Consider the following 17,282-nt stretch of genomic DNA (forward strand, 5'->3'; position numbering starts at 1 on the left):
TCTGTGGTGTCTTAATTTAAAAGCATGCTGCTGATTATCAGCTGTTATTTATGTATAATTGACACCGGACTGTGTCACATGAAATGTTTTATTGTTCACTATAATATTCAAAAGATTTCAGCACAGGTTTTTATGACACTTTGGGAGATTTTTCAAAATCTTAACATGACAAAAGTAATTTTATACACAGTAACTATTAATAAATAAAGGATCGACAGCCCAAAGATAAGAAAAACTGGAACAGAAGCGAAAGCTTAAAGCCACAAATTAACACATTAGCATTTATAGCAGTGACATCACCCTGACAGTAAAATGACCAATTGAAAAGCTTTGTTCACCTTCAAGTTGCCTAGGTTATGAAACTTTTGAACTTTGTCTGCAGACGAGTGCTATGTTTTTCTATTCTATAATTTTGTGTCAGTCAAGCTAAAACTTCTTGTCTTGTTCTCTCTTTGTTTTTTTAATTGTCTTTTTACTTTCAGTCGTCTTCCGTTCTCTTCAAAATGGACCGTCTTCGCATTACATCTCAGCCCCGAATTCTCACTGTACTGGTTTTTCATTTTTTCTTAATACACATCTGCAGAGGTAAATACAGCTGTGATAACAAACACTTGAAAAATTATGAGTTACAAAGAAAAACTGTTAATTATATACCATCGTATTGAAGCATGGAGTGCTACAGACCTAAAAAGAAAAGAATATATATATATATATATATATTTTTTTAAATAACACAGAGACTTTGGATTTCCAGGTCAACCTCCAATCTTAAAATTGGCAACACTTGGTGCTGACATCTTCTTACCATGCCATGTCGACCCTACTGTATATGAAACTGACTTTACGTTGGAGTGGACACGACCCGATCTGAACCCCAGATTTGTTTATGTGTGGCGGTCCGGTCAGGAGCTTGTAGATAAAAAGCATGAATCATTTGTGGGAAGAACATCACTGTTTCATGATGAGCTGAAACATGGAAACATTTCACTGAAACTCTCTAATGTGAAAATATCTGACCAGGGAACGTATAAATGTTTTATTCCAGCACTGGAAAAGAACTCATTCATTCAGCTACTTGTTGGTAAGTAAATATAATCATATTATTATGTATCTGGACAAAGGAATTAAAAAGAAAGTTCCAAGATATGATTCAAGAGCACAATTATTATTATTATTAACTATTGTACTTTAAAGAGGCAAAATTACAAAAACGGTTGCTGTCCAAATACTTATGGATCTGAGAGTAGGAAAGGTCTGAGTACATGCTGCAGGTTTATTTTTATGCTTCACTTTTATTCTTTCTCTTCTGCTTAGTATCAGATGCCATTTCTGGGCCTGTCATCAGTTTATCAACCATTAATAAAGCCAGAAGCGGAGTGGTGTTACAGTGTGAGTCTGCAGGCTGGTATCCAGAGCCTGAGCTGCTGTGGTTGGACGGTGAGGGAAACCACCTCTCTGCTGGACCTACAGAGACCCTCAGAGGTCCTGATGACCTCTATACTGTCAGCAGCAGAGTGACTGTGGAGAAGAGACACAGCAACAAGATCACCTGCAGAGTCCAACAGAGGAACACCAACCAGAGCAGAGAGACACAGATATACATTCCAGGTAAACACAATTTGTAAATATGTGTCATGATGTTAATTTTGGTTTTAAGTGAGTCTAGTTTGATCAAAATGTCATGCCATTCATGTATATGTTCTCATTGCAGATGATTTCTTCCCGCTCGTGTGCAGTCCTGCTGTACCCATCATTGTTTGTTTGACTGTTTGCACCATTTTAACTTTAGCAAGTGGCTTGTTTATGTTTAAATGGAGACAACAACTAACCAGTAAGTCACAAATTAATAACCTCATGTACATGGGAAATTATTCTCATGCGTTTAATAGGGATTTTCAAAATGTGCAATTAAGTGAATCTAAATAAAAACAGATAATCTAGTTTTATTTGTTATCATCAGGGTAACTGGTTGTTAAAACCAAATCTACTGTTCTTATTTTACACAGAGACAAGGAGGAACCAGTTGGATGAAATGGAGAAGGGAGAAAAATACAGTTATTCTAAAAGGGACATAAATCAGGAAGAAAATGAGCACGGAAAACTAATGGCACATGAACCAGTGCCACCCAAGGTTTTGGAAGAAGGCGCTAACACAAGCAGTCATGTAAGAAACAGCAATGTGATCACAGGTTCAGTAAATAAAGTAAAACACTAGAACTTTATAATAAAAACACTTTTGTGTTTTCAATGAAGCATTTAGTGTAAACAAGGTAACACAATGCTAAATACTGATAGATCTGATAAAACAAAATGTGACAATGTGCAATTGTTTAGATGTAACAACCAAACTACTTTCTACTTAATTCTCCTCTCTCTATCACTGTAAATACAAAAACAGAAACACTTCCAGGCTATCCAGGATGTTTGTTTAGTAAATACCAATAAATATATATTTTATATAATTTCTGAAGGTCTCTAGTAATCAAGTCCAGAGGCAACTGTATTACTTCCTTATTTTATATACATATAATTATTCTATATACATATTATATACGTATTTGTCTGTTTTCAGTTGCTCAGTGCAAAACATGTCGAGGATGAGGCTGTGGAAAACATGGAGAATAAAGCAGAGATGAATGAAACTGAGGAAAAACAGGTAGGTCTAAAATAAATTAATTTCAACACGTGTGAAATACATGACCTGTACAAATGAAAACAACAACACCTGGATTTAACTAAGCAACCGTCACATCTGGCAAAACGTTATTTAACCTCAACTGACTGAAGTGCATTTTCTTAAACAACTGTGTTGGAAGGTCCTGTGTTCATGGAAAAGATTACTCTAAATAGAAATTATTGACCTGCATCAAGCAAAGAAAACAACTAAGGTAAAAACAGAAACCATTAGAATTTAGTGAAAAACTGTACTTTATAAAAAAATATTACAATAGTGGTGAACAGTCAGCTTCGAGGAAGAAATGTAGTCTTCAGTGCATGGAGCGATGTACTGTTTAGATCAACTCCTCTGAGTACAGTGTTAACATCTGGGGTTGCTTTAGTTTATCAACTCAGTTTAGTTGGTCAAACTTCAACAACTTTATTTGCCCAAAATATTAGGTTGGTCACTACTTTCTTATGTTGAATGGCCAAGTTTTTACATCAGTATATATATATATATATATATATATATATACTGCATGTGTTTATATGTGTTTATAGGTAATCATGTAAATATTTTTTTTTCATTCCCATTTGGAGGGAAACCAAGCTGCTGAATCCCAGTCATCCTGGTTTCCTTTGGTAAGCCATAACATACAGTCACTGTTGCTTTACATTTATTATGCACAGAGTAATGAAAACTCCATTACTTCCCAACTACTCTTAATATGATTTTCTAACATGTTTGCTCAAAGAAAGTGTGTTACATGTCTGTTGTGCTTCATCTCAGTTAAGGTATTCCTTCAAAAACCTTAACAATACTCAGCATGGAAGGGAGAACCGTGTCAGAGAAGTCACAACTTTAAAAGAGAAGGTTAATCTTTTTTCATTATTATGTACATGCCATTTCATGTCAATGTGTTTCTGCTCTAAAAAAAATCATTCAGAACTTTAGATAATACATAAATAATTCATCTTAATCTTAAAACTGAGAAATCTCCAATACGCACAACATGAAACTACAACAACAAAAAATAAACAATATGAGTTTGCATAAATTTGTGTTTAGACCTGCATGTTTCTCTTCTGGTGTTCTTTAGCAGTGCGAGTCCAAACATCATCTCAAGTCTGTCATTAATAATCAAGGGTCTGACAAAGACCTGACTGAACTAAGAGGAGAGAATGAGCAGGTAAGAAGTACAAATAAATAACGTCTTTATATATATTATTATATTTCATGCTGTCACTGTGCATTCCAGATCAATTTCCAGGTCAAGAATTCCCTCATCATAAGAGTCTATGACAGCTGGTCTGTTCACTCAAAGCAGTGGTAGAAAACCTTGCATAATTAGGAATTTTGATTTCCAACAATTAGTGAAACAGCAGCTCAGGTGCCTTTGTAATCTTATAACATCCAACCCCTGTTTTATTTTCAGTTAGTGGAGAATAAATAGAAATAATTTTATTTTGTGTAGATTATTTTGTTACATTGTAAGTACTTGGAAGGTGTATATCTTATGTCTGTTTCAAGTTACCCTGAGAATGAAGGTATTGTTACTGCTGTCACATTTGACAAAACATTTATGTAAAGTAAAAGATTTAATAGTGCTTTTTTTGTGTTTTTGCTTTGTTTTCCCTTTTTTTTAAATTTTAAGAATTAATTATCGAGACAAATCTGTGACATACAAAAGTATGGGTCTATTATTAAGCTTACAGTAAAGAATGATACCAAATTTCTAAAGAGCCTCTCTACCTGTTCAAACATCACATTTTCTCTTTGTTTGTCAGCCAGAGAACCAAAAACAAGCTGATAAGAAGTTGAGTGAAGAACTGAGGGAGACACAAGAACAACTGGACAACAAGACAGAAGAAAACAAACAGATTAAAAGACATGTACACACGTTAATATGTATCATTGTGTCACATATCACACAATATCAATATGGTGGTGAATCACCGAGCTTCATTATGTGCATTCACAAATATGAAGGGAATAATCCCAAAGAAACAAGGATTTTTGGATGGCTGCAAGATTTCTGTAAAGCCATCAGTATAACCATGCTCAAAACTGATAATTTTTTAAAAAATATCAGTTTAACATTTTTACCAAACTAGTGTAACTCTAAAGAGATATTTCCAACTAGTTGATTAATTTTCATTACATTAATTAATAAATTAAAAAAAATCTTGTTTTTCAGGTGGACAGTCTCATGGCTTCCATCAAGACCCTGAATGATGAGAAAAAACAACTGCAAAAGCTGCTGGAGACCAGAGAAAAAGAGGTTTATTTTAAAAGTATTCAAATATAAAATACAGAGGAGAAAATCTGCATATATTTTAGATGAAATGGTGATTTTAAAATAAAACTTGCTGGCTTTGCTTTCACGTCCTCATTCCTATTTTTTTTTTTTTTTTGTATTTATATTCATGTGAAGAAAAAATATAGAAACATATACAACAATGATACACATGCTGACATTAAATTCCATCTTTCTGTCTATTAGCTGGAGAAAGGGAAGGAAGCTACTGAAGGACTGAAAGAAGAGGTGGAGAAACAGAAATCTGAGATCAGCGCGCTAAAGACCGAATTAAACACACACGTTTTTTTTTTAAATCTCAAAATTTACTGGGACTTTGCCCTAAACAAAATTATAAAGAAACACACGCACAGCCTTGTGATGAAGAAAGTCTACCCTCTTTTGTTCTAATGTTTTACAGCACAATCCAGGACATAAAAAATAAGTAGGTCTAAAAATTAAGCATACACAAACTCAGATGAGGAACAATGTGGCATATTGCACTCATATACCACCCCCACCCACATGAAGATATAAAATAGATTGTAGGAGTCAATATAAAGCAAGTAGTAATCTATAAATATTTGAGACAATATAACCAGACATTGGGCAGCCTCATTGCACCAAGGTCTTGGGTTCAAGTCTATGATTTGAACATGGTTAACCAATGATTTGAAATTGCCCATAGATATAAATGTGAGTGTGAACAGTCTCTCTGTGTTAGTCCTGTGACAGACCAGCCACCCATCCAGGTGGTACCCCGCCTCGCCCCCAGTGGCAGCTGGGATAGGATCTAGCCCCCACGACCCTGAACTGGATAAGAAGAAAATAAGCATGTCTTGATAACTAGATATACTTTCAATGTTCATGATGTAACAGATGAAACTCTAGAAAAGTTTTATTTTATTTATGTCTGCTCCCTTGTTAAAAGACTGGCAGCCCAGGTATAATAGGTCATCTGAAACACAAGTGTTCTATCACTATGTTATATATTCAGTTAAAACATTTAATGACCCTGTAATGTCTTCTTTACAGTTCCACTAATAATAACAGATGCATTTTAATTTCAAATTTATTTTTATGTATTCCAAAATAAGCTGTCTGTCTGTCCATTCTTTAACAGCTTTCTAAGCAGCTCAGCATTGAGGAGCGGAAGGAGGCACAAACTGAATCTGAGTTGAATGAAGTCCTGACCAAGAACAAAGAGGTTAATTCACTTACAATCTTTTTTTTTTTTTAATATTTCCCTCATAATCTAAATGTTGCAGATTTATTGAGGTCACTCAAAACGACACATATGCACTACCATTACACAAAGAACTAATATTATTTATTGTCCTTTAAAACAGGAGCAACATCAGATTCTTCATTTTGCTTCACCATCTTAACAACTCACTTTGAGCTTTTCCCCTTAATTTTAGTGAAATGTGGTTATTTTAAAGATTCATGTCATTTAGTTAAGTAGCACTCTGGCTGTGACACCTGAATCTCACATGCATGACTTAAAATTATGAATAAATTATCCTGACCAGAGTATTATATAATGTAAATAAAGTAAAATATGCATCGTGTTGTCTTTTTTTCTTCCCTTCTATTTCTCTTAGTTGAAGGAGAGACTGAAGGAGGAAATAGAAAAAAGGGAGCAACTCGAAAAAGAAATGGAAAAGTTGAAGAATGAGCTGAAGACCAAGGTTAATTTCATCTGCAGACTCTAATCATTCAAAGCAAGAGCATTTCACTGAGAAATACTCAAAGTATTAAGAAAAGAATCCCTCTGAAGAAAGAAGAAGGAAAAAAAAACAGTCATTGATAAACCAAAAAATAAAAAAAATGGCATTACGGAGGATTGTATTGTGTCATATCACACCATCCAGCATTTGTGTTTAGAGAAAGATGTTTTAAACATGTATGTGTTTTTTGTTAGCTGGTAATAGAGACTGTTTCTCACAACTCTTCTGTATTTTATGAAACTAAAAACTCCTGTATGCTTCCCACATGAATCACTAACTTGTGTTATCATCCTCTCAATTAAAGGTACATCATTAACATTCAAGGCTGAGTAGAAATCACTTTAAATATTTTTCCATTTTTTCAGCTTTTCTTGTTACATTTTGTTTTCTCTTTCTTCATAATATTGCCTACCTGCCATTTTGTGATCTTCGTATTTAATACATTTACAGTTATGACACTCAGATCTACATGATCTCTGTCTTTACCTGGTGTGGTTGACCCTAACCTGCCCTGGAGCTCTGAACACCATTTGCAGATCACCATCATCTTAAACACTGAACAAAACCACAACCCACTGTAATACTTTCTAAACACTTGAATACTTACTTTCTTATCTCAAAATCATTTTTTTTTAATTTCATTTTAAAACTTCTCATTTAAAATGCCCATTTTGTATTTTTATTTTAAAACATGCAGGCACCACCTTCTCATTTTTTGGACATTGTCAGTCACCTGGTTTGAGGACAGGTCAAAATACTGTGAGCTACATTGTGTTCATATTTTGGTTGCTCAGCTAACATTGGGTTTGATTCACCTGCTATATTATTGTGTTATTAAACCAATAATTCCATTTCAATTTATGTAAAAAATAAGGTTTTGCTTATCTCAATTCTAACTAATAGAGACCACACAGGGTTCAATTTGATATTTACCTCTAGGTAAATATTATGTAAATATTATGAGCAAAAGTGGTCCTTATATTTTGTGACAAGTAATTAAAAATAATACTAATAAGTAAGATGTATGCAGAAAAAAAAAATATTTTAAACAAATATAAATGAAAAAAGGTTACTGAACACTACTATTTGAATCTTCTTCTTCTATATCTTTATATCTTCCACTCTTTTCCCCTGACGGAGTATCACGGCAGTGCAGCGTGTGATCTGGACACAAGCGATGGAGGCACAACTTGGAGAACTTTGGCAAGCTCATCCGAGCCTTTTCAATGTGGCCTCACAAAATTATCACGACTACAACAACCGTGAAAAGAGTTGGATGGACATTCCTGCTCAATTGCAGCTGTCTGGTCAATGTTTTTCATTAGCAATTTAGCAAAGTTATTGGTGGTGGTGTGTCTGTGTGCGTGAAAGACAGATAGGGAGACAGAGCGGGAGAGCGAGAGACAGAGACAGATTTTGTGTTATAAGCTTCATTTTATGGACACAGTGTGAGCACTCAGGTTGCATCGTGGTTGTTGTTGCAGGGAACCCAAGTACCTGCAAACCAGTCGTCAAGATCTTTTTGGTAAGCCAAAATATAATACATTTCCTAATCTGTATCAAACACTCATCGAAAATGAAACAGCAATTTTCACAGCCGATTTAAGCAAAATTTCAAAACATATTTCCACAGTGCTTCAGAGTTTCTGAGGAAAGACGAAGGCTGACTGTGAAGCTGAATCCATGATGAAAATGGTATGAGTGCCTGTTTATTTCTGTATCGATTTCTCATGTAGAACAGTTGAGAGTTCTTCTAAACTAAAAAGTTTGTGTACCAAAGTCTTTGAAGCTAGCATACTGTAATAATAAATAAATAACCCAAAGTTATATTTCCACAGATTCACTGAAAAATACATATAAATATAAAATGTATAAACTTATTATTTTATTTTTTTTATTAAACCCTTACATAAGGTTGACATTTTTCAGTTATAGGTACAGTATGGTGGCGTGGTGGTTAGCACTGTTGCCTTACAACAAGATGGTCCTGGTTTCATTGTGTTAATTTTTTATTGGAAAACTATTGGAAGTCTGACTATTTTGTCATAAAATGAAGTGAAAAAGTGATAAAGATTCCAAAAACACTGACACTACATATTTTGATGCATGCTCAGTCATCCAGGTATAGAAATCCCCAAAAGTTCTTTTTGTTTAGGCATAGTGTTTTCAGTGGGAGAAATGAGGAAGGGATACATCTTTCACCATCTCACAATGGTTTGTGATTACAGGAATTTCCCTAATCTCTGTGGATGGTACTCATGGCCATTGATCAATCGTCATTGATCAATTATGTTTGATCAGGGGTTGTTGATTAATGGTGATGACAATTTGCATAATGATCAAGAAACCAACCTCAGCCCATTGTTCACTAGTGTTGCTACTTTCAGTAATTATGCAGATGTATTGTTTATAAAGTTCGGGTAATCTGTACTCAGCTAAGACTGAAGAAGTCACTTGGATGAGTGACAAAACTTTTCTCTGACTGAAAACGCTACGTTCAGATAAACAGAAGCAACTTTTGGGGATTTATTTATCTGGATGATTGAGCATGTATCAAGATATTTTAATTAGGGGTGTGTTTCAATATTTGATTTTTCGATTAAAATTGATTTTAGCTTGAATAGCACGATATCAATTCATTAAATCCTAAAGCTTTCATTTCAACAAGCATAAGACAGCTAAAACAGCAAATGAGAGCAGATAAATGGATTCCACACAAAGACAAACAAAAAGCGCGGACCGGACGCATCAGAATCTGTGAGATGTTGGCTTTCTCACTCAACGCCATGTAGATGGACATGCAGCAGCAAAAGAAGAAAAAACGAAAAGAAGATCAAAACTACGCTTCACATTTGATAAACATCGTAATTAATTCCCTCTCGCCTTTGATTTTTGGCTTCCACTATGGTAAAATCACGCTTCCTGCATAGCTCTTTCTTTCTCTCAATGTGCTTCAAGAACAGCTTCCCATCTCAAATCTCTGTTTTCCGTAATATTCACTTGCTTATTACGCACCAGTCTACTATTGTTTATAGCACTGTCAGACACCATCTGTTGAGATGGTGAATGTAAGATGGCTGATTACAGGAACCATCTGAGATTCAGCCTCTCATGCAGAATAGGACATCTTTCAACATCGTACAATGCTGCAATACGAGGATTGTAATATGGTGAATGATGTACAGGATATCTTAATGTTTTTCAAGATGTTTTAAAAATATGTGAGCATAAGTAACACGTTAAAAAGTACAAAAAAGTATAGCTTTTGTCAGGCTGAACCTTTGCGTTGATCTGTTTGTCTGTTAGTCTGAGAAACATCAACATGCAGCTAAGGAGAAGCTGAAGGAGGCCATTGAAGAACTGAAAAAGGAATATCATCACCCGGAGAAGGGAAATGCAGAGGTCAGTAACATGAAGAAGTAAACACACACACAGACTGTTTTTATGAACACTTCAGGAGAAACACACATTCATTTACTGGTACCTCGCTCTATCCTCAACCATAAACAAACAAGCATACAACATATTTCAATTTATTTATTGACTTTTTAATGCCAAGACAGAAAACAAGGACCCAAACTGTGAATGTGTAAAAACAGATTTCTGTTACAAACAGAGACAAAGACTCACATTCACACAATAGAAGACAGTGGAAAAGGAAAAGGAAACTCAACGTTTGCTGCAACCCGAACATTTCAGAGACTTTCAGGAGAAAATACAAAAATTAAATAGTTTAATTATCTTTAAATCTCACCCATTTTAATATGCAAGATATTATAAAATAGAGTGTATTATTTGTATTAAAAAAATACGTTTTGAAAGGACAGAAAAAAATATTCTAACATCAGGCCGTGCAGTAGAATGACAGTGAAGGGACACAGCACCTCCACCCTTTTGTGACTCGTTTCTGTACGTAATTGGTACATTGTGATAAAGTGTTAGTGTATATTCTTTACAGAAAATGAGTCAAAGGCAAGGAATCTGAGGTTGAAATAACAAGAAGTTGCATAACCTTTCTTTTGATAATCACTTAAAATGGGACCCTTTCCTCAATAAGTTATATGAATTTATTTTTTCAAGCTTAAGTCATCAGAACACATTTGAATAATCAAGATATAAAAAATTTAAAAAGTGACTACATATGTTGTTTATACATATCAAAGAACCATTAATTTGAATTTGTAAAATGCTCACATACACAAGAATAAGTAGCCAATGTCACACTGAAATGTACAACATAACATTTATAAAAACAACATGGAAAAACCAAGAAAAAGCATTAAAAGACTAAAAGTCATCAACATGCAAATGATTTGTACACACATTCACAAAAACAATATTTTAACTGCCTTTTCATATTAGCATACCTTACAATTTAATTTATCCCACTTCTATCTATTCTTCTGTGTTAGTTGTAGTAAGAAGCTTTGTTATCAAGTTCTAGTGCACAGATCACACTTCCATCACTGATTTACACCTTGGTTAATGTCATCCTGAGATCTCACATGTTGACATGGTGGGTTAGTGACTCTTAGGATGACGTCCAAGGTGACAGCTCCACAGAAAGTGTCCTTGACTTCATCTCAGTTCAACTTGAAAGACTTGAACTGAAGCCAACTGTTTTATAGTTGACTTCAGTTCTAAAAGGTGACTTCCCAACAACTTTTAGCTGTTGGGAAGTCAGCTCTCAGATAAGAGGTGAAATGTTTTCATAAACCTAAAAAGAACTCCAGTTGACTTCAACCTAATGTTTAAGATTGCCACAATCTGGAAGACCAAGAACATACCCTGATATCTCAAATTAACTCCTAACAGTAAGTAGAAGATTTCAAAATAAATGAATACAACAAAACATTGCTCAGCACTTGTTTACTGACAGGACACAGCAGTACTTACTTACTTACTACTTACCACATCATCTTTTCTGTCAAATGCATAACCACTGGTTTAACTGATGTTAAAAATTAACTTTCACCACTTTGGAATTACAAATAGTCATATATTCATATCTCAGGACCTTAGCATCATAATTTAAATATTTAATTAAAATTAAATTAAATGCTTGCTTTTAATAAATACAAACTGTATTTATGGAATTTGTCATATTCTAGATTGACTAAAATACCAAATTAAGATCCACTTTAATTTCTTTAACCTCCTAAGACCCGAACTCTTCCACGACATGCATTTTTAATTTCTCTTTGATATTTGGGCTGATTGGGGCCCGATGAATGTAAAAACAAAGAATTACCAGATTTTTTTTTTCAACCTTATTTTTGTTTTTAAGAAAAATAAGAGCCACATATGAGGATATTCGTTTAAAATTTTGATAGAACAGTAGCAGTATAATGCCCTCGTAAGTAGATATCAGGCCCATGTAGAGCAAAATTGAGTATTTTAGTCTTAATAACCCAAAATGTGATGTCCACATATATGAACACCAGGTCCTAGGAGGTTAATGCTTGCATGCACTTTCTTCGGTTATCTATAAGAACATTTAAAATTATATGTCCCATCTCACTTTTAGGTCTGCTGATCAAGAGCAGTCATTTTTAGTTATTTCAAAATGCTAACTGGCTCTTTTAGCCAACCAGGCTTTCTCAGATGAAGCTTCAAAAGCCTCTATTTCCACTAACAGTATTCAAATCCCAATTGAAAAAATATATCTTCTTACTGTGCTTTTAAATTTCTTGTTACTTTTAATTTTCAGTATCACTTACACTACTGTGTCATTTAAACAATTTTTTTTGCCCCGCCTAATAATTTTGAAATTTCTATTATTTTTTGGCAGATTCTTACACTTAGATTGGATCGCATTTCTCTTACTCTCTATCTCCTCCATTTGTCTTTTCATTTGCACTAAGTGTTTCTCCAATTCTTCTTTCTGTTGTGTCATACTAGCAACCTCATCATTTATAGTATTTATTAGCGTGTCTGTATTAAATTCAAATTGTTGATTTTTTTTTTTTACCTCATTTATTTCCCCTTTGAGATCGATCATGATTTTTTTTAGTTTGAGGTATCCCTTTGCTTTATCTCCCTTTGCTACAGGATCATTTTCAACTGATTTAATCTTCTCCTCATTCTCCGTAGTCAGTCTTTCTGCCTCCTTTGTTTGGCTGATAAATTGTTCTTTCTGCTTCTCTATTTGAGTCAAAATCTCCTTTAGAACATCATCCATCCTCTGTACTGCATTCTTTTGTTTTTCTTCACACACTTTTAACTCTTCATCAAGTTTTCCATTCATGCTGCCTAAATCTTCCAGGAAAGACTGACATTCTGTGATACGAGTATCTTGAATTTTCATCTCTGTGGGAAAACAAATAAAAATTAAATATATACACTTTTTTTTAAACATGCATTTAGTTCAAAATAGCACAGTTTTACAGACTTTGACATGAAATGAATGTATAAATAAATCAAATACATTATTAACTCACTGTTTTTCCACATAAAAATAGCGACTGCAAGAACAAATATTAGGCAGAAAATCACATTAAAGGTGACAGCAACAACACAGCTTGCTGGAACCACGAAGAAATCATCTGAAACAATAGAAACAAGTATATTTTAAAAGCACAACACCTTCATTTGCCTTAAAGGGATTTTATTTATTAAGTTAAATGTTTTTATTCTACCTGGAACATATATGTGTGTTTCTCTGGTCTGGTTGGTGTTCCTCTGTTGGACTCTGCAGGTGATGTTGTTGCTGTGTCTCTTCTCCACAGTCACTCTGCTGCTGACAGTATAGAGGTCATCGGGACCTCTGAGGGTCTCTGTAGGTCCAGCAGAGAGGAGGTTTCCCTCACTGTCCATCCACATTACTTCAGGCTCTGGATACCATCCTGCAGACTTACAATCCAACATAACTCCACTGCTCGCTTCATCGAGTCCTGCTAAGTTGACACCAGGTTGGGAGGAAGCACCTGATGAAAAAAAGAAAAACGACATATTTAATCAATGACTGGTCCAATATTTAAACTAAATAAATGATCCTTTTTTTCATAAATGATTATTTACAGAAATAATCATTTAAAAGTGGCATATGCTGGTAGCATTTAAAAGTACATATTTAAACCTTTGTGTAACTTTACCTCAAGACAATTATAGTTTTTCTCGATTGCTTGAATACTATAACCAATCTTTTGAACTAAAATTTCCAAACCATAATGCTATTTTTCAAAAAGCACACCCATTCCTCTGAACTTTAAACACTATCCCCCTGCTTTAACACATGAGTCAGATGTGGTGTGGTGAACTGTTACTGCAAAACTACACACAAATCCCCAAATTTTTTAGTGCTTACACCATGTGGTCATTTAGAAAGCACTAGCATTCAATGAAGTTAACTTAAGTCAGCACAGCTTGAGCTCAATTAGCACACAATTAACCAAGTGGAAACACTAGGAGTCAAAATGTATCACACGCCAAACTTTAATGGATATATATAAAAGGGCCAAAGTCAGCTCATTCAGGTTTTAAACAATGGATCCACAGACATGCAAAGGAAGAGGTTGAGGAGGAGGAACATAATTGGCCATTGATATATTGTAAATCATCGGCCGGCGGGCGGGGGGGGGATTTGCATTTTTTCAGAAGCCCGGGGTTTTTTGGAGTGTAATTTCTTTCATAGTTAGATGCCTGACTGACAACTGTATAAAACAAAACCTACGCACAATATTCGAAGCACATAGCGCACAGTTGTAAATTCCCCCTAATTTTGGTATGATCCGAGCTCAGGCACTAGGCACAGCACTTACGCATGTGAGCGAGGGGGGGAGAAGCTGCTGCCTGTTTTTGCTGTAGAAGTGCAGACAGGCAGAAAGAAGAGAGCTTAAGTTTGACCAGGTACCAAAGCAAATCATTCGTACTGTACAAATAATGTAAATATGACGGTGAATCACAAAAGATTGATATCAAACTGATCACGTGACCCATATTACATTACTTGCTCTTCGAGTGAATCAACAAATGGCGAAATGAAAAGCCGAACAACAACAATGCTGTTTTTTAGAGAGTCTTAGCTTATATGTGTGTTTATTTCATATTTTCAGTTGTTACCCTCCACAGCTTAATAAAGCACTCAGTTTCACTTATGTACTGATGAACGTAATAATGGACATAAGGGGCTTATTTCACCGGAAAAACTCAGGTAGATGTTATTTTATATATTATGTTTTGTATGTTGTTCAGTATATTTCTATGCAAAACAAGAGGAATTTCAACACACAGCAGTATATATTGCTGTGTGTATTGAAACCAGATATTTACATTGACTTTATGGAAAACACAAGAACATTTTTTTACTGTACAACATCAATTTAGAGTAAACTTGTTTTGTTTTAGATAAATAAATATTGAAATAACTTTTGAATTAGTTAAATGTCAGAATAAAGAGAGACAGAGCTGTCTATTTTTATCAAGCTTCTGATTGGTTAGTAGAGTCCATGTGTGTAAATTGGTGGCACAACTGTGGATATAAGGCAAAACACAGAGCCTGTTTCTTTCAAATGGGAAAATCAAGAGATATCAACCAAAACACCAGGAAAAGAATTGTGGAGCTCCATAAGTGTGGCTCAATTTTGAATACAATACAGTTTAAACTGTATATTTGATGATGTTGGTGTTTGGCTTGATTGTCACACAAAGAGGGAGATGGAGAGGAGAATGAAGACAGAACATAGATGGAACAAGAGCCAGGTGAGAAAGACATGTTAGTCAAATGGTTGTTTACCAAAACTCATCAGAACATGTATCTCGTACCTAGTGTATCTTTTTAGATACCATTTGTTACTTTTCAAATTCTATATTTATTAAGTTATGCAGGCTTGTTTGCACAACAAGGTTAAATAGTTATGTAAACTTTTCTGAATCTAAATAGTGGACTTTGGTAGAATTAAAAAATAAGTGTAGTGCAGGTCTATGATGATTTTTAGTGCTACTATCATCTAGTTCTGATTCTGGTTCTGTCTTGGTTAAATCCTAAGTAGTCCTGATTTTGAACTGTTGTAGTCCTGTTTTAATTCTGGATCAGTTCTGGGTCTGGTTGAATTGGGGTTTAGTCCGCGTGTCTTGATACAGCCCTGATTTTGTTCTGCCTTGCTGCTTAATTAAAAAACTACTTTAAGGTGTCCTGCATATGTGATATATATTTTGTTCCTATATGAAGTTATTCTTTTTTGAACAGACTCAAAACAGAGCCTATTAATCTTTCAGTTTACTGTTTTGAGAATTCAAGGCATAGTTTCAAATAATGTATTTAAGCAACTGAGAAAAACTGTAGGATCCTCACCATTTATTGTCAAAGGTTTTGTCTATTTAAATGCTTTCTCGTGATTATTTTTATGTTGGCTTGAAATAAAATATCTCCATCTGCCGTTACTCTAGCTTATTGCAGCTTCTGCGTAAGTATGCATTTCAAACTTTGGAGAGGCAAAGCGTGGAATGGACCTGGTGGATTTGCATGTCTATTGCAAGCTATTTTCAATAATGCAAAAGAACATCATGCATATAACTGAGACAGCAATAATTTGACAAAGCAGCAGTTTTTAAAACCTGCTCATAGCTCATTAAGAAGATATAGCAGAGTTTATTTACTTACCAACTAGAAGCTCAACAAAATATTCTTTACTCTGTTGTGGAATGTAGCATCTGTATCTTCCACTATCAGAGACTTTCACTTTGGACAGCTTCAGTGAAACATCTCCGTGCTTTAGCTTATCGATGGAGAGTGACACTCTTCCCTTGTAGGCTGTGTTTTGATCAGTCTGAAGCTCCTGTCCATTATGCCGCACAAACACAAATCTGGGGTTCAAATCAGGTTTTCCCCACTCAATTGTCATCTGAACAGCATCCACAGGAGGTTCCAGCTGGCATGGCAAAACAATGTCGTCACCAGCCACTGCTATCAATGGCGGAGATAGACCGATCTTCTGTGAATTCCCTAGGAAAAAGTAAGTCTATTTTAAATTCAAATTCAATTGTCGTTGTCATGTTTGCTTTGCCCTGTTCAAATAAGTTACTTTGTTAATGAAAAAAATAGTAAAGGAGGAAAAAAAAACATTACTTTGAGAACCGATTACATGGGTGGAGTCACCAATTGTTCAGTGGCAGTTTTCTCTCTTTCTGTTTCCAAGAATCAAACAATAGTTAAACTGGACATTTGTATATACTTATTTAACAGTTACCTTTGCAAACTAGTGTCAGTAGAAGTACGACCACAATGTGCTGGAAAACCAAAGCAGTGACTCTTCTGAGCAGAGGCTTAAGAAAAATTCCATCCATGAAGAGCAATACTGGAGTGCTAAAAGTCAAATGTTAGCAAATATGTTTTTATTGTTGTTATTCATAAAAGAAGACAACACTGTTTTGACAATGAAAAAAGTTTGATTGGGATGAGATTGGTTATTTAAAAAAATAATAATTCGGTAACTTAGCAAATATAATTGCAGTACCAAGGATAAGAGTTGTCGTCTTCCTGACCTCCTAAAGATTTTTTCCTTTGTTATTAGTGGTTTGTAAAAAGTCTTGAAATATAATCAAATATAGCACCAACAATTTAACATCTTCAATAAAAACAACAAAAAAAACCCTAAAA

The 17,282-nt window shown here is 34.6% G+C and overlaps 2 protein-coding genes across 2 annotated transcripts; one reads left to right on the forward strand and one right to left on the reverse strand.

Annotated features, from left to right (window-relative positions):
- Positions 1-470: 470 nt before the first annotated feature.
- Positions 471-7,158, forward strand: LOC118453443 (uncharacterized; the record flags this gene model as incomplete). Its single annotated transcript, XM_087838193.1, has 13 exons — positions 471-585; positions 755-1,081; positions 1,315-1,608; positions 1,712-1,831; positions 2,007-2,164; positions 2,573-2,666; positions 3,456-3,532; positions 4,447-4,551; positions 4,857-4,940; positions 5,163-5,258; positions 6,091-6,162; positions 6,560-6,646; positions 7,105-7,158. Coding segments are annotated over 13 exons (1,683 nt in total), but the record flags the coding sequence as incomplete, so codon positions are not given.
- A 5,107-nt stretch (positions 7,159-12,265) lies between these two features.
- Positions 12,266-16,969, reverse strand: LOC118456126 (butyrophilin subfamily 3 member A2-like). Its single transcript, XM_087833073.1, has 5 exons — positions 16,873-16,969; positions 16,287-16,628; positions 13,324-13,611; positions 13,126-13,230; positions 12,266-12,994 (listed from the first exon to the last, which is right to left on the reverse strand). The coding sequence occupies exons 1-5, from the start codon at positions 16,967-16,969 to the stop codon at positions 12,402-12,404; spliced, it is 1,425 nt and encodes a 474-aa protein (XP_087689199.1). The 3' UTR covers positions 12,266-12,401.
- Between the last annotated feature and the right edge of the window lie 313 nt (positions 16,970-17,282).

Source organism: Neolamprologus brichardi, chromosome 3 (genome assembly GCF_056152115.1).
Source record: "Neolamprologus brichardi isolate AB-2024 chromosome 3, ASM5615211v1, whole genome shotgun sequence".
Taxonomy (NCBI): Eukaryota; Metazoa; Chordata; class Actinopteri; order Cichliformes; family Cichlidae; genus Neolamprologus; species Neolamprologus brichardi.